Genomic DNA, 25,014 nt, shown 5'->3' with positions numbered 1-25,014 from the left:
CTTGAAACAACTCCTATTCTCTGAAATTTGTTGAGAGTTATTTTTGGCCTAACATATGATCTATTCTGGAGAACATACCATGTGTACTTGATAAGAATGTGTATTCTGATCTTTTGGGATGGAATGTCCTGTAGATATCTATTAAGATTAACCGGTCTAATGCGTCATTTAAGACCATTGTTTCCTTCTTGATTTTCTGTATGGATGCTTCGTCCATTGATGTAAGTGAGGCGTAAAGTCCCCTACTATTAATGTATTATTGCCAGTTTCTCCCTTTATGTCTGTTAATATTTGCTTTATGTATTTAGGTGCTTCTGTATTAGGTGCATATATGTTGGTGAGTATTATATCCTCTTCTTGTATCACTTTATCATTAAATAATGCCCTCTTTGTCATTTGTTATAGACTTTGTTATTAAGTCTATTTTGTCTGATATGAGTATTGCTCCCCCCCACATTTGCAAGAAATTTCTTTTTACGTCTCTTTGCTTTCAGTTTGTGTGTGTGTCTTTAGCTCTTTTAAGCAGAATATAGATGGGTCTTGGTTTTTTTTAATCCAGTCATCCTCCTTGTGTCTTTTGATTGAAGCATTTATTCCATTGACATTTAAAGTGATGTTTAAAAAAATTTATTATTTTATTTTTGGCTGCATTGGGTCTTCGTTGCTGCACACGGGCTTCCTCTAGCTGCAGCGAGTGGGGGCTACTCTTCATTGCAGTGCGCGGGCTTCTCACTGTGGTGGCTTCTCTTGTTGCAGAGCATGGGCTCTAGGTGCTCGGGCTTCAGTAGTTGTGGCACGTGGGCTCAGTAGTTGTGGCTTGCAGGCTCTAGAGCACAGGCTCAGTAGTTATGGCGCACAGACTTAGTTGCTCCACAGCATGTTGGATCTTCCTGGACCAGGGCTCAAACCCACATCCCCTGCATTGGCAGGCGGATTCTTAACCATTGTGCCACCAGGGAAGACCCAGTGATTTTTGATTTGTATGTACTTATTGCCATCTTGTTCCCTGTATTCTGGTTGTTTCTGTAGTTCTTCTCTGTACTTTTCCTCTTCTTTTAGTTTCTTCCCTATGGTTTGATGATTTTTTTTTTTTTAGTGGTATGCTTGTGTTCCTTGCTCTCTACTTTTTTTTTTTTTTTTTTTGCGGTATGCGGGCCTCTCACTGCTGTGGCCTCTCCCGTTGTGGAGCACAGGCCCCGGACGCGCAGGCTCAGCAGCCGTGGCTCACGGGCCCAGCCGCTCTGTGGCATGCGGGATCCTCCTGAACCGGGGCACGAATCCGCGTCCCCTGCATCGGCAGGTGGACTCTGAACCACTGCGCCACCAGGGAAGCCCTCTCTCTACTTTTTTGTGTATTTATTGTACGTTTTTGATTTGTTATTACTATTGGGTTCATATATGTTGATCTTTAATTGTCTCTCCTGTTTTAAACTGGTAATCGTTTAAGTTCTAACACATTCTAAAAGATCTGTATTTTAACTCCTCTCCCCCACACTTTGTGTTTTTGATATCATATTTTACATCTTCATGTTTATCCCATTATCCTTTTTATTCTAATGCATATTAGAATGCATATTCCAACTTGTTTTTGCCAAAAGCATAAAACCCCAGAATGGTGAAATGAGTAGGACAATAAACTCCTGTATACCTTTGCCCTAGACTAATTACTAATATTTTGGTCACATTTTAGCCCGCTTCTAATCACTCTAATCAACCACTATTAATGTCATGCACACAGTTTATTTCCTTTGCCACTGAACAACTTTCTTATTTGCTTCAATTTTTTAATGCAGGTGTAATTTGCAGTGGAGAAATGCAGAGATTTACCTGTTACAGTTTTGGGTTTTGACAAATACATACACTTATGTAACCCATACCTCCTTAAAGATTATTTCTGTTACCCCAGAACGTTCTTACATGCCCTTTCCCAGTCATCCTTACCCCCTCGGAAGCATATACTGTTCCAACTTCTTTCACTTCAGAGGAGTAGTCTTCCCTGTTCTTGACGATGTTACATGTATCAGTGTATCTTTCCTTTTTATTGCTGAGTAGTGTTCCATTTTATGAATATATTTAATTATTCATTTTCCTGTTGGGTTGAATATATATTTTTGAGCTATTATGAATAAGCTGTTGTGAACTTTGTAATACAAGTTTTTATGTGTCATGGAGTTTGAGTCACCATTTGGGTGAGCTGAGACAGATAGTCAATCGAATGTGTATAATATGAGGCTCTGTTAAGTGATTTAAAGAAAAAAAAAAGGAGCGGAAGCATGATAGAGGGTGATCTTTCTGATCGGAAAATATTTTAGCAGTGACCTAAAAAAAGTATGTAAGAGAACTATGGAGATAACTAGGGTATAACTTGATAATTCCAAGGAGATAGCAGAAAATGGAGCGTTCCTGAGGCAGTAGTGTGCTTGGCATATTCCAATGTGGGTGAGCAGGGTAGAGGGCTAGGTCAGAGAGATATTGATACCATGATAGAAGAGCAAGAAAGGAGTTAAGGACATGAACAGTGTTTTTTTCTTACGAGGAAAGTAAATGAATGGATTCACAATACGATGGTTGCCAGCAACAATAATAACTGCATAAAGTTTATTGAGTTCTTACATGTTGCAGCACCTTGTTTAGTCCAATCCATATCTTATATTTTTTAAACTTCACAACAATACTATGTGAGGTATTGGTACTTATCTCCACTTTACAGATGAGAGAATTAAAGCACTAAGGAATTAGATACATTAGCCTTTATCAGTACATTTATTTATTTTCCAACAGAGTTCTTCTTGGTCATAACTTTCTGACAGTAGATTTTTCAGTGAGCCAGGGTAACAGAGGAACAAATTCTGGTTCGCACGTGGTTTAGTACCACAATAACTTGGGAGAATTATTTAGCCTCTCAAAGTCTCATTTTACTCCTTTGTCAAATGTATGATTTGTACTTTGTGTTTGTTAAGGTCTGGTGAGTCAAATCTGTGAAAGAGCACAAGAGGCCTGATCCTTGAAGAGAAATAATGTGATGCCACTAAATATTAAGGGATACCTCACATGCTGAACATTTTAACTTATGGAGGAAGATAATAAAGCGAGCAATAACTTAAAAATGGTGTGTTTGACATTTTAAACTTTCTGAAGTCACGGTGGAGTCTAAAATGTATACTCATGTTTTGGATACTTGAGGCAGATGCAAAGATGTACTTGATGTTCATGGTTTTTTTTTTTTTTTTTTTTTTTTTTTTTGCTGCGTTGGGTCTTTGTTGCTGTGCGCAGGCTTTTCTCTGGTTGCGGCGAGCTGGGGCTACTCTTCGTTGTGGTGCTCGGGCTTCTCATTGCAGTGGCTTCTCTTGTTGCAGAGCATGGGCTCTAGGTGTGCGGGCTTCAGTAGTTGTGGCACGCGGGCTCAGTAGTTCTGGCTCACGGGCTCTAGAGTACAGACTCAGTAGTTGTGGCGCACAGGCTTAGTTGCTCCGTGGCGTGTGGGATTTTCCCAGAGTAGGGCTCGAACCCGTGTTCCTTGCATTGGCAGGTGGATTCTTAACCAGTGCGCCACCTGGTGATTATGTTTTGATAAAACTGTTCAAGGCAATAAGATTTCTGTCCTGTTTTTCTTGGGGTTGGTTGATGGCACCCGCAGCCTATGTGTCTGTTTCCCATTTCTCTCTCTTCATCTCATCTTCCACTTTATCTCTGTCTTCTTTGTCCTAAAAAAATTCCTCACATTTTTCTCTGTTTAGGTGAGAAATAAACCTGAAGAGTATTCAGTTCATAATGGTGATTGTTTTGTAGCACAAAATAGAACATTGCGTAATAAAATAGAACTTTTTAGTGGGAAAATATCCACACAGAATCTAAAATTACACACAATAAAATGTATTGACTACAAACTAACGGTGGAATCATACTTTCTAGCTAAAATTTAGATCTGCAGATATGACTACAACTTGAAGCTCACATTGAGAGAATCTATGATGAAAATGGGTTTGGACAACCTCATTGAATTAAATATTTTCTAAAAGAATTATTTCAATAAAATAACAAATGGAATGGAAGACTTGGAAACAGTTTAACTGATAAAATGAATTAAATTGTTCAATGGAATCTTTCTGCAGAAGGCACTCTCAGTTAAAATTAGTACCTACTTAATACACTTTTGTGTAAAATCTCTGTTTTCCAGTCATCCTCAACATCAAAAGAGTAGAGCTGGAATATCTTATTATCAGTTGGATGTTTATTTGCCTCTGGATATGATTTGGATCCATACAGGAGTGGTTTCTATTTGATATCTTGAAATCCTTAAGGCTGATCCATGAACTTAAACTCTTTAGTTAATGAGTTTACAATAGTGTGTATGATGGGGGGTGTTATTCAACATTTTCTGACATGCAAACTGTCTTGAATTTTGTTGAGGGGGAGAGGAGTTGGTGACTTGGCGGGCAAGCACATTTTCATTACTTTAATTGTGCGATTTATTAGGATTTTAAGCTTTTTATAAATGTTTTAGTGTTACAGGACAGAATTAAAAGGATTTAGAATAAAAGGAGTTTAACAAAAGGACTTTGCAACAGGATTGCAATAGTTTTTATATTTGATGGATTTAGCTAACGGCTTTTCATTTCAATCATCATGCTACATTCTGTTAAATGCTGTAGAACAGGTGTGTGTAACGTCATTCTCTCTATTGTACATGCAAATAAACACAATTTTATGTATAAAAAGTTAATCCTCTACAATTTGGAGGATTACATTATGGGAGGGTGATGACTCCGTTAGGCATCTTGGAGAGTACATGCTATTTATATTGCAAGAAAAATCAGGTTAATAGCTACGGTGTTCATGAGATTATAGAATTTTTATACCAACACTTTAAAAAATTGTATTTATTCAAACCATCCACAAAGAAATTATTTAAGGCAGAGTTAAGGTTTTGTTACATGGTTTTCCAACTTTGAAAAAATTTAATATAGAGTGTGCCTCAAAGATATTTGAAGGATTTGTTATGGTTTGTTTGCTTACTGAAGATTCGTCTTTTCTAGTTACAAGGTTTTGGTAGTACAGTGGGGGCTTTTGGCTTTATGTTGTTCTTAAGTGAGGGCATTATTTTGTAGTTTAAATTTTTTGCTTGGTTACCTTTTCTGAATATCCATGACGCTTATCTTTAGTAAGCGTCAGGTGACTGACCTAGAGAACAGATTCAGTAGGACTGTTGTAACCCAGTAGGTCAGCGGAAACCAATGGAATTCTTCAATTCAGGTTTGAGAAACACAAAAACAATCAAACCATTCTTGCCAGTATTATTTGCATTTTAAAGACATGATGTATCATTCATCAAAATATCAAATTGGTATGTATAATACAGGTACAAACCATAAAGACCTTGTCAGAACACCAGGATGCAGAGGGAAAATAGGTATTGTTAAAGGTGAAGGTGAAATATGGAGGAGTGAAGAATTGGCCTTGTATAGCTGAAGTTCAATTATAATTAATTTGGAAAATAAATGTTATGGGCTTTGGACCAGTTAATTTTTAACTTGTGCTTTGCTCGAAAGTCATATTGTTAATTCTGAAATCTGATTTATTTGTTTAGCAGGGGTAGGAGCACACAATCCGTAGTAAATTAATGTTTGGTGAAGATGTAGTCACTGATCTTTATAAGCTTCTCAAAATTTAAATTAGTTATGGAGAACTTTATTCATCAACACTGTTTATAGTTTTGGATCCTTTTTTTTTAATAGTTTTGCTCTTTTTAACGTGTGATAATACAGTCTGTTAGTGGATCATAGAACTTGTCTTAACCTATTTAGTATAATTACTATAACAATTTAAAAGTATATTATGTCAGATCACAATCTAAATGTGTAACCATTAACCTGTCCTCCTCTGGATTAAACTTCATTATTTTTGGAGGGATCCATTAACGAGGATTATTAACATTAACATTACAGTTGCTGTTTACCATCTAGCAAAGAAATGAAACATTATTAAAAGAGAGCTGAAGTCCCCTGGCTACCTCCCCCAAATATTGTCTTCATCCTAAACCCCTAAGAGGACTATTCCTATCCTGAAATTGGTGTTTATGTGTTTAGCACTTAAGATAACTAAATATCTGTCTATACATCTAACTACACACACTCATGTGGGCACACACTTGTTCAAGCACACAACTTGTACCTTTTTCAAAATTGTGGTAAAAATCACATAACATAAAATTTACCGTCGTTAGGGCTTCCTTGGTGACGCAGTGGTTAAGAGTCCGCTTGCCAATGCAGGGGACATGGGTTCGAGCTCTGGTCTGGGAAGATTCCACGTGCTGTGGAGCAGCTAAGCCCGTGCGCCAAAACTACTGAGCCTGCGCTCTAGAGCCCGCGAGCCACAATTACTGAAGCCTGTGTGCTTGGAGCCTGTGCTCTGCAACAGGAGAAGCCACCACAGTAAGAAGCCCGCGCACCGCAACTAAAGAAAGCCTGCATGCAGCAGCAAAGACCCAAGGCAGCCAAACATAAAGAAAAAAAAAATTACCATCTTTAAATCTTTACAAACTTTTTTTTTCCTGCCCAGCTGTGCCGCGCAGCATGCGAGATCTTAGTTCCCTGACCAGGGATTGAACCCGTGTCCCGTGGTCCCATGAAGTGGAGGCACAGAGCCCTAACCATTGGACTGCCAGGGAATTCCCGGCAAACTTTTAATTGTACCGCTTGGCAGTGTTAAGTGCATTCAAAGAACTCTGTACCCATTGAACACCAGCTCTCCATTTCTCTCTCCATCACTAGTCCCCATCACATTTTTCTTTCTGTTTCTAGGAATTGGACTACTTTAGATTCCCCATACAAGTGGAATAATAGAGTATTTGTCTTTTCATGAATAGTGTATTTCATTTAGCATAATGTCCTCAAGATTCATCTGTGTGTAGCATGTGACAAGATTTCCTTTTTAATATATACATTTTCTTTATCCAGTCATCATTTGATGGACATTTGTGTTGCTGCCACCTTTTGCTATTGTGAATGATTCTTTAGTGAACATGGGTGTTCAAGAGCTTGCTACATCTTTTTAAAGTTAATATTTTAAGAGCATTTCTTTTTTTTTTGCGGTACGCGGGCCTCTCACTGTTGTGGCCTCTCCCGTTGCGGAGCACAGGCTCCGGACGCACAGGCTCAGCGGCCATGGCCCACGGGCCCAGCCGCTCCGCGGCATGTGGGATCTTCCTGGACCGGGGCACGAACCCATGTCCCCTGCATTGACAGGCGGACTCTCAACCACTGTGCCACCAGGGAAGCCCTAAGAGCATTTTATAGATACCAGAATTGAGCAGAAAGTACAGAGTTGCTGTATATCTCCTGACCCCTCACATCTCACAACTTCCCCCACTATTCATACCCTGCACCACAGAGGTACCCACACTGACATCATTATCACCCAAAGTCCATAATTCTCATTAGGGTTCCCTATTGGTGTTGTACATTCAGTAGGTTTTGACAAATGCATAAGGACATGTATCCACCATTGTAGTGTCTGAACAGAATAGTTTTCCTGCCCTAAGCATCCTCTGTGCTTTACTTACTCATGCCTCCCTCCTTCTTAACCCCTGAAGACCACTCATCTTTTTTTTTTTTTTTTTTGGCAGTACGCGGGCCTCTCACTGTTGTGGCCTCTTCCGTTGCGGAGCACAGGCTCCGGACGTGCAGGCTTAGCGGCCATGGCTGAGCTGGCCATGGCCAGCCGCTCTGCGGCATGTGGGATCTTCCCGGACTGGGGCATGAACCCGTGTCCCCTGCATCGGCAGGCGGACTCTCAACCACTGCGCCACCAGGGAAGCCCACCACTCATCTTTTTACTGTCTCAGTATTTTTACTGTCTCAGTAACTGTCTTTTGCCTTTTCCAGAGCCATTCAGTATGTATTTAAGTTTCCGCCGTGTTTTTTCATGGCTTGATAGCTCATTTCATTTTAGTCCTGAGTCATATTCCGTTGTCTGGTGGTACCACAGTTTATTTATCCACTCATCTACTGAAGGGCATCTTGATTGCTTCCAAGTTTTGGCAACTGGGAACAAAGCTGATATAAATGTCCATGTGCAGGTTTTTGTATAAACAGTTTTCAACTCCTTTGGGTAAATACCAAGGAGCATGATTGCTGGATCTTGTAGTAAGAGCATGTTTAGTTTAGTAAGAAACTGCCACACTGTCTTACGATGTGGCTGTACCGTTTTGCATTCCCTCTAGCGATGATTGAGAGTTCTTGTTGGTCTGCATCCTTGTCAGCATCCGGTGTTGTCATTGTTTTACATTTTGGCTGGTCTAGTATGTGTGGAGTGGTATCTTATTGTTGTTTTGATTTGAATTTCCCTGATGACCTGTGATGTGGAGCATCTTTTCATATGCTTATTGGCCATCTGTATATTTACTTTGGTTAAGTGTCTGTTCAGATCTTTTTCTCAGTTTTAAATTGGGCTGTTCGTATTCTTACTGTTTAGTTTTAAAAGTATTTTGTTATATTTGGGATAACACTCCTTTATCAGATGTGTCTTTTGCAAGTATTTCTCCAAGTCTGTGGCTTTTCGTCTCACTCTTGACATATGTACCTTTTTAAAGAGCATAAACTAAATTACATAATATTAAAAGAAAATATTTATCCTCTTTATTCTACCTTCCATTTAAAAATAACCTGCCTTCTGAGATATTACATATTTACCAGAAAGTTGCAAAAATACTACAGACAGGTCTTGTGCACCCTCTGCCCAGCTGGTTACATCTTATATACAATATAAAAACCAGGAAACTGACATTGGTGGGATGTGTGCACATAGTTCCATGTCATTTTATCACATGTGTACATTCATGTAACCACTACCATAATCAAGATACAGATCTATTTCATCACTACAGTAATCTCCCTGACACCATCTCCGTCCACCATCCCTAACTTTTGGGAATTTATCAGTCTGTTTTCCATCTCTGTACTAATTTTGTCATTTCAAGAGTATTACATAAGTGGATTTACACAGTATTGCTTTTTCACTTAGTACAAGTTTGTTGAGGTGTATCCAAGTTGTTTAGTGTATCAATAATTAGTTCCTTCTTACTACTGATTAATATTTCATGGTGTGGAGGTAAAATTCATCTGCTGAAGGACATCAGGGATGATTTCACTTATTTTGCTGTTTAAAATAAATCTACTGTGAAATTTGTGTACAAGTTTGTGTGGGTGTAGTTTTTATTTTTCTGGGATAAATGCCCAGTAGTATGATTGCTGGGATATATGGTAAGTGTATGTTTAGGTTTTTTGTTTCTGCTCTTTTAAAGAAACTGCCACACTCTTTTCTAAAGGGGCTGTACTATTTTATATTTCCACCAGGAATGTGTGAAAGATCTAAGTTCTCTGCACTTTTTGTCAGCATTTGCTTTTTACATTTCCCTGGTAGCTACTGTTGTTGAAAATCTTTTCATTTGCATATCTGCTTTCCATATCTTATTTTCAGTGAAATATCTCATGTCTTTTGCCCATTTAAAGTTGGATTTTTGTTTTTTAGTTTTGAGTATGTTGAGATTATTTCATATATTCTAGATGGGTCCTTTGTTAAATATGTGTTTTACAAGTATTTTTTCCAATGTGTAGCTTGTTTTTAATTTTAATTATAGCCAACTTATTGCTTTTTTCGGTCTCATGGATCATATTTTCTGTGTCATGTCTGAGACCTCTTCACCAAGCCCTAGGTCCTACGATTTTCTTTTGTTTTCTTCTAAAAGTTATATAGTCTTACATTTTAATCTCTGATCCATGTTGAGTTAATTTTAGGTAAGGTGTTTTATTTCCAGTTTTATTCTTTTCCTATGGGTATGCAGCTGCCTCAGGACCATTTGTTGAAATGGTTAAACGGTCTTATTCCACTTAATTGCCTTTACACGTCTTTCAAAAATCAGTTGACCATATTTGTTTGGGTCTGTTTCTGGATTGTCTTCAGTTCCATTAATCTGTGCATCTTCTGTCAACTTTATATATCCGTTTACTTAAATTGTCTTTCATTTCCTGCATCAGCATTTTGTAGTTTTCAGTCTCTAAGTCCTGAATATATATTTTAGATTTATACCTGAGTATTTAATGTTCTTTTGAGAAGTTATTAACAGTATTGTATTTTTAATCTGGAATTCTGTGTGCTTGTTGCTAGTATATAGAAATACGGTTGATATTTTGTATGTTGATCTTGACTCTGGTGACCTTGCTGAGCTAACTCACTAGCTGTAGAAGTTTTTGCTGTTGTTGATTCCTTGGGATTTTCAATGTATCAATTATGTTATCTGAAAATAGGGAGTTTTATTTCTTCCTTTCTTATCTGTATGACTTTTTCCCCCTTTCTCTTCTGCTTCATTGCCTTGTCTAGAACTTCCAGTACTATACTGAATAGTACTGGTGAGAGTGGAGTCCTTGCCTCGTTCTTGCAAAATTCTTGTTTGTCCTTGTTTGTTCTGTGAAAAATTTTGAAACATTTCATGGATTCTTTCCTCCTCTGTTTTTCTCTTTTCTCTCTTTTTGGAATTCCTACCTACGTACTGGAACTTTGAGGCTGTCCTTTAACATTTCTCTTGTGTATGTGTTTGTGTGTGTGTATAAATTAATGCTGTTTTTCTTTTTTTTTTTTTTCGGTGTTTTTGCTGTGTTCTGTAGGAAACTTTCTCTGATGCTTGTGTTGAGTTTTTAAATAATATCTACCTTGTTTTTAACTTCCCAGAGCTCTTTTATTTTCTAAGCGTCAGTTTTTCATTGCATTCTTATATTGCTTCATGCCTGAAATATCTTCTCATATTTTTAAAATTATTAATGATAGTTTCAAAATTTTTGATACTTTCTTCCTGTACAGAGTTAACCACTTTTCCAGGTGCTTGTACCTGTTTGTAAGCAGCAAACTAAAAAGCTGATTGCAAGCAATGTGTATGTGTTTGCCAACCTCTAACTTTATTGAGGGTGCTTTGGTGTGCTGTTTCTTGGAGCTCTCTGGTTGACAATGTCTTTCAGTCTTTCTTCACAGACTGACTGATTTAATTTTTTTTCTAATACATTGCTATTCATTTTACTAGTCTTTTCTCAGGATTTTGCATTGTTGTGTATTGAGAATGGCCTGAAATTTTGAAGTTTTTAAAGTTTCTGTTGTGACCTTCCTTTATTTAGTTTTGAAATCAAGGTTATACAACTCTTAGGTAATTAGTTGGTGGAATTGGGGGTGGTTTTCTGATTTCATGGTGAATGTGTATAAGGTTGACGTTGCTAATTTTAAAAAAAGGTTTTTAAATGTTGGTTCAATTTTGAAAATAGTTATAAGTTTATTTATAGCTCTTCTAGTTTTTGTTCAGTCAACTGTATAAATATATCAATTTAAATGAATGTTTTGCTATCTCTTTAGCTGTAAATGTTTTGAGAGAATGGAAATAATGGGAAATATACAAGAATACTTCTCAAAGTTTTATTTTACATTTTATTTCATGTTCCTCATCAGGTGCTCAAAAGTGTGACAACTTTGCTGAAAAAAGGCCCCTCCTTGGTGTTTGTAAGAGCACTGGATCTTCTGGGTAAGGAATTAAAAAAATTTCTTTGAACCACTATTAAAATTTTGTATTATTTCAGAGGGGGAACTTTGATGTCTTCAAATCTTTGTTTACCATAAGAGTATGCTCTTACAAGACAGATGGGAAAGGAAATAAAAACATATTTAGGGTTTTTGTCACTCAGTCCTTGGGATTTTTCTGCTCACTGTTTTCTCAAATGTAGGGTGATAGCAAAACATGAAAGCAAGCCAGCAGTACCTCAGACTTCAGTCTTGAAATAAAAGATTAGCATCGTTAAGAAAAATGTGTTTCAGTTTATGTGTTTATTTACTATTTATAGTGGCCTTCTACCGTGGATTAGAACTTACTATTAGGTCGCCATCGTCGTCATCATCAGTCATCATCACCACCACCACCACTGCCACCACCACCATTAACATTTACTGTTGTTGTAGCTAGCATGTGCCTGACACTGTTCTAAAGGCATTCCGTGAATTTTCTCTTTCATTTCTTTCAGCAATACTATGAAATAGATACTGTTCTTAGTCCCATTTTGCAGTTTAGAAACACTCAGGCGCTGAATTCACACAGTGGAGCTGTGGATTCAAACCCAAGCAAGCATTCTCTTAATTCCATGCTGGTTACATTTGTGACCATGAGAGGACTATGGACAAAGATGATTAATGGTTATTACTCAGGAAGTCAGATTTTCCCCTACTTTCTCTATATGATAAATGAGAATATGTGCTTCTTAATGGCTTGTGGTGATTTAGTTATCAGGTTTGTCGTGACCTTTTCACTATGTAATTCCAATTCAGCTGCTGGTAAAATTTCAATGGCCTATACAAACCATGTAATTGAAAGTTACTGGGTAGGCAGTCCAGGGCTAGTGAAGTGTTTCTGTGATATGTCATTAATGACCTAGGTTCTTTCCATTTCTAGTTTTGACATCTTTTAGGATCTGACCCCTTCCCCTAATGATCTCAAGAAGGCTACTGTCTTTTCAGTTAGTGCCTCTCCTCCACTTGAACTCCTAGCTACAAGATAAGCAGGGATATGATTATGGTTTTGTTAGTAAGGTAGAGGATCAAAATGAATATTAGGCTTGGCAACCAGTAGTCCCTGCCTTGTACTTTCAGCTGATAGTGTACACTCTAGGTCATGGATGCAGTGCAGAAGGGAAGAATGTGCTAGTGGTGTTACATGATTAGGTCTTGGAATCTTAATCGTTGCTTTCTGGGGAAATGGTTGGGCTACATACATGCATTACAAGGCAGTTTTCTTCCGGTGTAAATTTTTGGGTTGAAGTGGGCAAAAATTTACTTTGTGCTCATCACTCTGCCAGGTATGGGATGAGGATACAAAGCATGAAAACCGAATTCCTTGTCCCAAAGACTTAAGGATGTTGCTGAAAACAAAAACATAGCACACAGAAAATGATTGTGATATAATGATGTGTAATAGGAATTCAAAGAAGGTAGAGATCAGTGTGCATGGATTAATGGGAGATGGCCTCATTAGGAAGGCACAGCTTATGCTGGATCTAAAGGAATAAGAAAGTTTGGCAGTACATGAAGACGACTAAGGACTTCCAAAGTACGTTATAAAGCTATAAAAGGGGAACAGACACTGGTATAAATATACTTAGGAAAGATGGAGGTTTGTGACTTAGAATGAAGTCCGTCTGCAAAACAGGTAATAACAACCATTTCAGTGCTCTAGAACTCAACCAAAGGCTTCCAACAATGTGGAAAGTGTTTATGTTTGAGAAACCGGTAAATATTAAGCCATAACAGTGGCAATCTGTCACATTCATGCCCGGAAGCTGCTCCCATCACACTCCACCCTTTTCCCTTCCAACTTGCTTGATTTTCCAGGGTGTGCAATGTCATGATGATGCCCAGCAGCATTGTCCCTGGAAGTTATGGTCTTGGGGTCATGAGATTTGTGCAGGCCCATGGCTCTTTTAGCCTAAAGTCATGGTTAGCTGAGGCTTCATGTAGGGGCAGAGGAGCCATGAAAGCATCCAGGGAAAGCTAAAATCTGGAAGACTTGAAAATGTCTGCCTGTTGAACGTGTTCCTCTACCCACACATAGATCCTTTTGGAAAGGATGACAACCTTTATTGACTTAGGGTATTTGAGCAAATTCCCTGTCGAATCTTTGGCTAAATCACTAAGCTACTTAGACACAGGGGCAACCCCCAGGCAAGCAGGCTTTAAAATGAAAACAAGAATTAAAGAAAAGTAAAACTCAACAGAGGCATTAGTAACTGCACATTGTGGAGGAAGAGAGATTTCCAGAATTCTTATACTATTTTATATAACATGTCTAGTTTTCAACATAAAATTATGATACATACCAAGAAATAGGAAAGTGTGATATATTGAGAAAAGTAGGCAATAGAAAGTGTTCCTGATTGTTTCCAATGTTAAAATTTGTAGACAGGGCCTTTAAAGCCATTATTCTACATATGTTCTAAGAACTAAATGAACCGTTTCTGGAATGATAGGAATGTATGATAACAGTGACTGAACAAATAGAGAATCTCAATAAGAAATTAGAAATTGTAGAAAAACCAAATGGAAATTCTGGAGTTGAAGAGAAGAAAGGTGAAATAAACTCTCCGGAAGAACGCAACACCATATTCAAGTCAGCACAAGTATCAGGGAACTGGTGTGTTGACAAGTGAGCTGAAAGGGAAAGGGAACCAAGCAGAAGAGGGGAAACACCTGTGGTGAAAGAAAACCTTGTTGATTTCACTCTTCCTGGTGTTTAGGTCCCTGTAATTCAGGCGCACCCAGTCCTGTTGAAGCCCCACGAAAAGATGTGTTTACGGAAGGTGCTCAGCTACCTACTGAGTTTGCTTTGCAGGTTTTGAAAGATTTTCCATTCCTTAGCAACCCTGCTTAACTGTATGATTAAGGAGATTGTTTTTATTTTTACAGGATTCATTTATTGAGGTATCACTTTATCAAAAAATAAGACACGAAAGGAAGGGTTGTATATAGTAGGTGATGAGATGATTTATTGAGGGATGACCATGATGTTATGCAGGTTATATTAGTCAGGGTTCTCCGGAGAATCAGAACTAGTGGGATGTGGGATGTTTGTGTGTGGGGAGGGAGGGAGTGGGGGATTGATTTTAAGAAATTGTCTCACATGATTGTGAGGGCTGCAGATCCAAAATCTGGAGACTGAAGGAAGAGTTACAATTTCAATCCAAAGACAGAATTCCCTCTTCCTCCAAGGAAGTCAATGTTTTAAAATTTTATTAGAACTTTGAACTGATTGGATGAGTCCCACTCACATTATGAAGCATAATCTGCTTTACTCAAACTGCTGATTGAAATGTTAGTCTTATATAAAAAATACCTTCAGAGAAACATCTAGAATAATATTTGACCAAATCTGGTTATTGTGACTTAGCCAAGTTGACACATTAATGACCACAGGGGCGATGAATATAGTTCTGATTAAAATAGCATTTGCGGAACTTCCCTGGTGGCGCAGTGGTTAAGAATCCGCCTGCCAATGCAGGGGACACGGGTTTGAGCCCTGGTCTGGGAAGATTCCCACATGCCGTGGAGCAGCAAGGCCCCTGTGCCGAAACTACTGAACCTGCACTCTAGAGCCTGCGAGCCACAACTGCTGAGCCCGCGTGCCTAGAGCCCGTGCTCCACAACAAGAGAAGCCACCGCAATGAGAAGCCTGCACACCACAACGAAGAGTAGCCCCTGCTCACCACAACTAGAGAAAGCCCATGGGCAGCAATGAAGACCCAATGCAGCACCCCCCCCCCCCAAAAAAATAGCATTTGCTGGGCTTCCCTGGTGGCGTAGTGGTTGGGAATCCGCCTGCCAAGGCAGGGGACACGGGTTTGAGCCCTGGTCTGGGAAGATGCCACATGCCGTGGAGCAACTAAGCCCGTGCACCACAACTGCTGAGCCTGTGCTCTAGAGCCCACGAGCCACAACTTCTGGGCCCATGTGCCACAACTACTGAAGCCCATGCACTGCAATGAAGAGTGGCCCCAGCTCTCTGCAACTAAAGAAAGCCCGTGAACAGCAACGAAGACCCAACACAGCCAAAAATAAATTTATTAAAAAAAATAGCATTTACCTATTTCAAAAAAGTCTATTGTAGGCACTCATTTCCCCTGTCCCATTTCTGCTCATTAATTTATTTCTAGTAGGAGAATCATTCTGGAAAGAGACTGCTATATGTCTGTATCATTTGCTGGGTTGTTTTAAGAATGGTTATTGGGCTTCCCTGGTGGCTCAGTGGTTGAGAATCTGCCTGCTAATGCAGGGGACACGGGTTCGAGCCCTGGTCTGGGAGGATCCCACATGCCGCGGAGCAACTAGGCCCGTGAGCCACAACTACTGAGCCTGCGTGTCTGGAGCCTGTGCTACACAACGAGAGGCCGCGATAGTAAGAGGCCCGCGCACCGTGATGAAGAGTGGCCCCCACTTGCCACAACTAGAGAATGCCCTCGCACAGAAACGAAGACCCAACACAGCAAAAATAAATACATTAATTAATAAACTCCTACCAGCATCTTAAAAAAAAAAGTCTTATAAAAAAAAAGAATGGTTATTGATAAATAAATGCAAAGATATTTTCTTTTTGTTGTTTTTGTTTGTTTGCTTTTTTCTTTTGGCTGCGTTGGGTCTTTGTTGCTGCATGGGCTTTCTCTAGCTGTGGTGAGCAGGGGCTACTCTTCGTTGTGGTGTGCAGACTTCTCATTGCAGTGGCCTCTCTTGTTGTGGAACACAGGCTCTAGGAGCGCAAGCTTCAGTAGTTGCGGCACGTGGGCCCCATGGTGTGTGGGCTTGAGTAGTTGTGGCTCCACGGCTCTGGGTCACGTGGACTTCAGTTGTGGTGTGCAGGCTCAGTAGTTGTGGCTCATGGGCTCTAGAGCGCAGGCTCAGTAGTTGTGGCACACGGCTTGGTTGCTTTGCAGCATGTGGGATCTTCCTGGGTTCGAACCTGTGTCCCCTGCATTGGCAGGCTAATTCTTAACCACTGTGCCACCAGGGAAGTCCTCCTTGGTTTTAAGCACAGTGCCTTCTAACTAGCAGGCTCTCAAAAATATTTATTTTTTGCTAAATGAATTTTAGTAAGCTTGCTTAGTAACACTTTTTTATGGTTGAGAAAATGTCTTAATCTGAGGAACCACATCTCCTGAACCTGGGTGTTGATGTCTTCTTCAGAGCCTGTGGTGAACAAAATTTTAGGACCCCCTTCACCCTTTGGAGACGTACAAGACATGTCTGTTGCTGTTCATTTCCGTGGCAAATGCTTTATTGAGCACAAGGTGCTTTGGACACTGTCAGTTGCTTATATTCACAATTAATGCCACTTAGTTCTTCTTAGGAAAGTTCAGTAAAATTTCCTTTTGATGTATAAATTTTCATATTTATATTAAATTTATAATAACTTTTCAAAGAAAGGGGGGGAATTACTATGGAAATAATCGCAGTCCTTCCTCATTTTTTATCCTTTAGGTATACACACATTACACTTAGCCCACAATTTTTAATACTGGCTGTTACTGCATTCATGACAGTCATTAAAATGCCATTTTTTTGTTTTTAAATTTTTTTTTTCATTTTTTTCATTTTTTTTTATATTCTAGTGTTGTTGTCTTTTTTTGTGTGTATGTGTCTATGTAGAGAGAAAGAGAGAGGGAGAGGGAGAAGGGGAGAGAGAGAGACAGATACACTGTTTCATAATCATTCCAGATAAGCCATTTAAGTGCTTGGTGGGACATAATGTTTATTGTGCTACTGATCCAGGGATTAAGTCAGTGCCTTGTGTAATAATTTGAGGGAGGGAGGAGAAGTATGGACAGTATACTAAGGAATATACACTTTCTTAGGAAATGAAAGCTCATTGTGTATTACATGCTAAACTGTTCCAGTAATGCAGTTTTTTGTGGTTAGGATTTTGTTGGGTATTATGAATAATTGCAAAAGAGTAACGTTATTCAACAGCTGACTACAGACCTTGAAGAATGTTTAATCCAATATAATATCATCACGTTATTGGAGTGAAGATGTGATCTTTACATAGAGAGAATCATAGAATGCTGGTAGTGGAAAGAACCTTGAAACCACGTAAGATATGTGCTACAGATAAAGGAAGTCTTATCCAGAGACTCACATCATATATCACATCATATATACAGGGATGTAATATACAACACAGAATAAAGTCCAAATTTTATAATAACTTTGTATGGTGTATAATCTATAAAAGTATTGAACCACTGTGTTGTACACCTGAAACGAATATTGAAAGTCAACTATGCTTCAATTAAAAGAGTGAGAGGGACTTCCCTGGTGGTCCAGTGGCTAAGACTCCCAATGCAGGGGGCCCAGGTTCAATTCCTGGTCAGGGAACTAGATCCCACATGCCGCAACTAAGAGTTTGCCTGCCTCAACTAAAGATTCTGCACATTGCAACAGAAAAGATCCTGCATGCTGCAACGAAGATCCCACACATGGCAACGAAGATCCCACACATGGCAACGAAGATCCCACACGTGGCAACGAAGATCCCGCGTGCCACAACTACGACCTGACGCAGCCAAATAAATAAATAAATATTAAAATAAAATAAAATGAAAGTGTGAGAAAATTTCTTTATTTCAATTTGATAGGAATCCCTTATCTCTTATTAAATAAGCGCTCTATGGCCATATTTCCAAGATTGAATTTTAATAATCAGAGAGATTAAGATTTTGGCAACCAAAGACATCTTAAATTTACCTTGAAAAAAGCTGATTAATTTTAATAGGTGCATAGGAATGAAGACTTAATTTCAAAATTAAGGACTGTTCATTAAATATGATACAGTTAGTTCACAGTATTAATAGTTTTGCAGTTTGTTACCAATTGCTAAAAAAGGTCATTTTGGATTGACAGAATTCTGTGGGAGTGGTTTTTATTTATTTATTTATATATTTAATTTTCTTGAAGTATAGTTGATGTACAGTGTTGTGCCATTCTCTGCTGTACAGCACAGTGACTCAGTTATACACATAGAGACATTACTAGGGCTGGTGTTTGGTAGACACTGATCTAAAGCAGCAGTTATTTAGGTGGAGGTTAAGCACAGTTTCACTGTCCTGAAGTGTTGCTGAAGAGAGTTTATTTCAACTTGTGTCTAAAATAAATAAGGGTTATGTTAAATAGAACTAGAAGGTAGGTTGCTTGGGATACTAAGTATCTGACATTTCTTCTTGTAATGAAACGTCACAGAGCCGTTACATACGATGCCCTTGTTTTAACTGATTTTCATCCTGTTGTGTTGTGAGGTCTGATGGAATCACAGTTTGGGCTGGCATTACTTGTGCAGATACAAAAAAGAGGTTTATGCCATTCTTCCAGTCTTTGGTGCTCTAACACATGAGCTTTTTGAGTAATTCCTTGGCCTTCCTTCAAGTACCCAGTCTTTCGCTTGTTCATCTCACTGGTCTTTTACATTTCTGTGGGTGTTCTGCGTTTTCTTCTAGCTCTCTGCATGGCCTTGTGACTCTCTTTACTGCTTTCAAAGACTGGGCTTTTACATCTTTGATATACCATTTATGCTGAAAGCTACCACCCTGGCACAGAGGTTTTTAATGAGATGGGTCAGGATAGTGGGGTATCCAATATCATGGATTGTTCATAGACCTCTTGACTTTAGTGTTGTCTTAGAACCACCAGAGCCCTCAGAGCATGATAGAGCACACCCTGTTTATCTGATTATGGATGTAATAAAACCTTAAGGAAATAAGATGACATTACTGTAACAGGTAAAAGTTGTTTTTTTATGTATTTATTTAAAAATATAGTATCTAAACTATGGACACCAGTTAGTGGTTGTTGTAAGATTGTTTTTATAGACATTGTTGTATATTTCCTTGTGAGCCTGAAATTGGTACAAATTTCAAATGGCCCACCAAAATGGTTATATGTAGGTGACTAAACCAAAGGAATCCTGCTTTAATTTTTTGAAGAACTTTTTTTTTTCTTGCTATTACGTGATATTTGTATTCCTGAAAACCTGTCCTGTTAGGGTCCTAGCTAGAAACAGAAGATATACTCAAATTGGGTAATTTGAGGAGAGTTTAAATAAAGTGAATAGGAGCTGAGACCCTTTACCATTTCTAAGCAAGGGGTGAGAGCCATTAGCAGAACCTCCAATGAGAGCCCTTTCAAGATGTTTACCTGACAGGAGCTGTGGCCTCTGGTGGAGAGATTCGGTCCATCTGCAATAACCTGACAGCGGAGCAGCCAGGGTGTCCCCGCCTTACTGTCATTTCTCCAGATGACTCTCTCAGGCTGAGCCCAGCCAGAAGCTGGAGGTTCTGAAAGTTCAGGGAGCCCATGGATGCAATCCGTTTGATATGTGCCAGTCTCCCAAGGCAGGGAGCTGGGTCCCTTGAAAGCAGAGTATTTACAGGGGCAGCATGCTTATTATATTCTGCAAAATTGCACCCTAAAACTGAGATTATGGGGAAAACAGATATGGAGAAAGTTTATACAATGGTGTAATCAGAGCAGTAGTCCTGATTAAAATTTAAAAAGGAATGTTAATATTAATTTAAAAATTACTAGTAAATATGGAATTTTACCTTAAAAAGAAGGCCAAGGAGCCTTGATGGAATGGGGGTATAAGAAGGGGTTGAGACTGTTAAGTTAGAGCGGTAAGAACAAAATGGACGAAGACCAGGTGGAAATAAGCTATAACATTTCTTGTTGCCTAAGCACATGGTCAAACTGAGCCATGACAAACCTGGTCCCTTCTGGTTTTCTGTATTCAACTGAGCTAGTGAACTCTGTGTTCAAAATATACTTTGTATGTTGTATTGTAACACGAACGACTAAGTGCTGTCAATTTTATTAATATCACTTCCTTTATTAATACTACTGATGTCACTCCTCATTCAGAATCATAAATTTTAGCAGACTCTGATGTGTTTGTATACACTTTTAACAGATTTACGAGGTGTAATTGATATGCAATAAACTATATATTCTTTTTTAAAAAATAAATTTATTTATTTTTGGCTGCATTGGGTCTTCATTGCTGTGTGCAGGCTTTCTTTAGTTGCGGCGAGCAGGGACTACGCTTTGTTGCTGTGCGTGGGCTTCTCATTGCGGTGGCTTCTCTCACTGCGGAGCACAGGCTCTAGGCATGCAGACTTCAGTAGTTGTGGCCCGCAGGCTCTAGAGCGCAGGCTCAGTAGTTGTGGCCCATGGGCTTAGTTGCTCTGCAGCATGTGGGATCTTCCCAGACCAGGGCTCGAACCTGTGTCACCTGCATTGGCAGGTGGATTCTTAACCACTGCGCCACCAGGGAAGCCCCTAAAAGTGTACAGTTTTATATGTTTGGCATATGTATACACCTATGAAGCCATTGCCACAAACAAGATAATGAATATAACTATCACCCCCAAAGATTCCTCATGTCTCCTTATAATTTTTCCCTCCCAACTCCTTTTTTTCAAATAACTACTGATCTGGTTTCGGTCACTGTAAATTAATTTGCATTTTCCGGAGTTTTATGTAAGTGGAATCATATAGTATGTACTTTTTTTGGTCTGGCTTCTCTTACGAAGCATATTTATTTTGAGATTCATTCATGTTGTTGCATTTATCATTAGCTCATTCACCTTTATTGCTGAGTAGTATCGTACTATATGAGTGTACCATAATTTGGTTATCTGTTCACCTGTTGATGGGTATTTTGGTTGTTTCTAGGTTTTGGCTTTTACAGGTAATGCTGCTTTGAACCTAATGTTCAAGTCTTTGTATAGACATATGCTTTCTTTTCTCTTGGTCAAATATATACAAGTAGAATGACTGAATCACATGTTAGATGTATGTTTTTCAAAGTGGTTGTCCCATTTTACATTCCTACCATCAATATAGGAGGTTTCTAATTCCTCTACTTCCTCACCAGCCCTTGACTTTATCAGCCTTTTAAATTTTAACCATTCTAATAAATATGTAATGGATTCTCATTATGGTTTCTATTTGTACGTCCCCCATTTTTTGTTATTCTCAACCCTCAATTCAGTTAACTCTTCTTTCATGAGAAATAGGTTATTGTCCTAAGCCAGTATGATTTCTAGTGGCTTGGCATACATCATTAGATGCATGAACCATATTATCTCTTCCTTTGTATACCTAGTGAGAAGGATGTAGTAGCACCTAATGACTGTAGTCTGTTGTTTATGGTTACTACTTCCATGTGTTTTGGAGCATTCTTTTTTATTTTATTTATTTATTTTTGGCCGTACCATGCTGCGCAGCATTCAGGATCCTAGTTCCCCGACCTGGGATGGAACCCATGCCCCCTGCAGTGGAAGTGTGGAGTCTTAACCACTGGACTGCCCGGGAAGTCCCTTTTGGAGAATTCTTGATTTTAGTTTTTATTTTGTCCCAATCAGTTTTTCTCTGCTACAACTTAAAAAAATTTTTTTGGCTGCATTGGGTCTTTGTTGCTTCATGCGGGCTTTCTCTGGTTGCGGCGAGCAGGGGCTACTCTTCATTGCAGTGCATGGGCTTCTCATTGCTGTGGCTTCTCTTGTTGTGGAGCATGGGCTCTAGGTGTGTGGGCTTCAGTAGTTGTGGAACATGGGCTCAGTAGTTGCGGCTCGCGGGCTCTAGAGCACAGCCTCAGTAGTAGTGGAGCATGGGCTTACTTGCTCCGTGGCATATGGGATCTTCCCGGACCGGGTCTTGAACCCATGTCCCTTGCATAGGCAGGCGGATTCTTAACCACTGTGCCACCAGGGAAGCCTTCTGCTACAACTTTTAATGTGTGTTTTGAGAGCAAGAGCTTTATGAGTCCCCAAAAGGTTGAAAAATTGGTGAAGAGATGGTGCAGGTACAAGGGAAGCAAAGGAAAAAAGCTTTAATAATTAAGCAAAAGACGGTCTTATAAAGAGGATTGAAAATGGACATAGAATTTAAAAAGTATATTTTCTTTAGAATTAGCTCACTCTACTGAACTGGTTGTATGTTCTAGAAAATTGCATTGTGTTGTGAGAAGGAGTCATGTTTTTTGAGAAACTTAAAAATAAATGTATATAATACATTAAATGGAGAATGAAACCAATGGTGGATTAACATTATCAAACTATGAGGCAGCTGCCAGTCTTCCACCTTGGACATTTTTTCAAAGATCCTTCTTCTTCTTCTTCTTCTGTTTTTTTTTTTCTTTTGTTTGTGGACAAGGTGCTCCATTTATTTTTGCATATACAGATTTTGTGTACGAAGCCACAAAGCATTTTTTTTAACATCTTTATTGGAGTATAATTGCTTTGCAATGGTGTGTTAGTTTCTGTTGTAAACAAAGTAAATCAGCCAAACGTATACATATATCCCCATATCCCCTCCCTCTTGTGTCTCCCTCCCTCCCATCCTCCCTATCCCAGCCCTCTAGGTGGCCGCAAAGCACGGAGCTCATCTCTCTGTGCTATGCAGCTGCATCCCACTAGCTATCTGTTTTACTTTTGGTAGTGTATATATGTCCATGCTACTCTCTCACTTTGTCCCAGCTTACCCTTCTGTATCCCCATGTCCTCAAGTCCATTCTCTACGTCTGTGTCTTTATTCCTGTCCTGCCCCTAGGTTCATCAGAACCTTTTTTTTTTTTTTTTAGATTCCATATATATGTGTTAGCATACGGTATTTGTTTTTCTCTTTCTGACTTACTACGCTCTGTAAGACATGACAAACTCTAGGTCCATCCACCTCATTACAAATAACTCAGTTTCATTTCTTTTTATGGCTGAGTAATATTCCATTGTATATATGTGCCACATCTTCTTTATCTATTCATCCGATGATGGACACTTAGGCTGTTTCCATCTCCGGGCTACTGTAAATAGAGCTGCAATGAACATTTTGGTACATGAATCTTTTTGAATTATGGTTTTCTCAGGGTATATGCCCAGTAGTGGGATTGCTGGGTCATATGGTAGTTCTATTTTTAGTTTTTTAAGGAACCTCCATACAGTTCTCCATAGTGGCTGTACCAATTTACATTCCCACCAACAGTGCAAGAGGGTACCCTTTTCTCCACACTCTCTCCAGCATTTATTGTTTGTGGATTTTTTGATGATGGCCATTCTGACCGGTGGGAGGTGATACCTCATTGTAGTTTTGATCTGCATTTCTCTAATGATTAGTGATGTTGAGCATCTTTTCATGTGTTTGTTGGCAATCTGTCTATCTTCTTTGGAGAAATGTCTATTTAGGTCTTCTGCCTATTTTTGGATTGGGTTGTTTGGTTGTTTTTTTTTTTTACATCTTTATTGGAGTATAATTGCTTTACAATGGTGTGTTAGTTTCTGCTTTATAACAAAGTGAATCAGTTATACATATACATATGTTCCCATATCTCTTCCCTCTTGCTTCTGGGTTGTTTGTTTTTTTGATATTGAGCTGCATGAGCTACTTTAAATTTTGGAGATTAATCCTTTGTCAGTTGCTTTGTTGGCAAATATTTTCTCCCATTCTGAGGGTTGTCTCTTCATCTTGTTTGTGGTTTCCTTTGCTGTGCAAAAGCTTCTAGGTTTCATTAGGTCCCATTTGTTTATTTTTGTTTTTAATTCCATTTCTCTAGGAGGTGGGTCAAAAAGGATCTTGATGTGATTTATGTCATAGGGTGTTTTGCCTATGTTTTCCTTTAAGAATTTTATAGTGTCTGGCGTTACATTTAGGTCTTTAATCCATTTTGAGTTTATTTTTGTGTATGGTGTTAGGGAGTGTTCTAATTTCATTCTTTTACATGTAGCTGTCCAGTTTTCCCAGCACCACTTATTTAAGAGGCTGTCTTTTCTCCATTGTATATTCTTGCCTCCTTTAAAAGATCCTTCTTTTATGGCTAGATCAGATTGTCTGTTAAAAACTTTATAGAGTTATAGTGTCAAGGAAAAGATACTTCCTGTCAAACATGTCAGATTCTGATATTGAATATCCATCTGAACGTAGATCACCTGAAAGTAGATTCGCCTTTCAAGAAAAGATCTTCTCAGTATGGAGAACAGTATGGAGGTTCGTTAAATAACTAAAAATAGAACTACAGTACGACCCAGCAATCCCACTACTGGGCATATATGCTGAGAAAGCCATAATTCAAAAAGGGTCATGTACCAGAATGTTCATTGCAGCACTATTTACAATAGCCAGGACATGGAAGCAACCTAAGTGCCCATTGACAGATGAATGGATAAAGAAGATGTGGCACATATATACAATGGAATATTACTCAGCCATAAAAATAAATGAAATTGAGTGATTTGTTGTGAGGTGGATGGACCTAGAGTCTGTCATACAGAGTGAAGTTAGTCAGAAAGAGAAAAACAAATACCGTATGCTAACACATATATATGGAATCCAAAAAAAAAGGTTCTGAAGAACCTAGGGGCAGGACAGGAATAAAGACACAGATGTAACGAGTGGACTTGAGGA

At 38.9% G+C, this 25,014-nt stretch overlaps 1 protein-coding gene across 13 annotated transcripts in view; it reads left to right on the top strand.

The window, feature by feature from the left end:
- The window catches only part of BCAS3 (BCAS3 microtubule associated cell migration factor), a 571,522-nt gene that overhangs the window by 74,673 nt on the left and 471,835 nt on the right, over positions 1-25,014 (top strand). For all 13 annotated transcript variants that reach the window (XM_033847806.2, XM_073797378.1, XM_073797379.1 and 10 more), the window contains exon 7: positions 11,488-11,560. In XM_033847806.2, coding sequence (XP_033703697.1) covers positions 11,488-11,560 — 73 coding nt within the window. The remainder of the gene's footprint in view (positions 1-11,487; positions 11,561-25,014) is intronic.

Source organism: Tursiops truncatus, chromosome 20, assembly GCF_011762595.2.
Source record: "Tursiops truncatus isolate mTurTru1 chromosome 20, mTurTru1.mat.Y, whole genome shotgun sequence".
Lineage (NCBI taxonomy): Eukaryota > Metazoa > Chordata > Mammalia > Artiodactyla > Delphinidae > Tursiops > Tursiops truncatus.
This window is presented reverse-complemented; position numbering and strand designations above follow the sequence as displayed.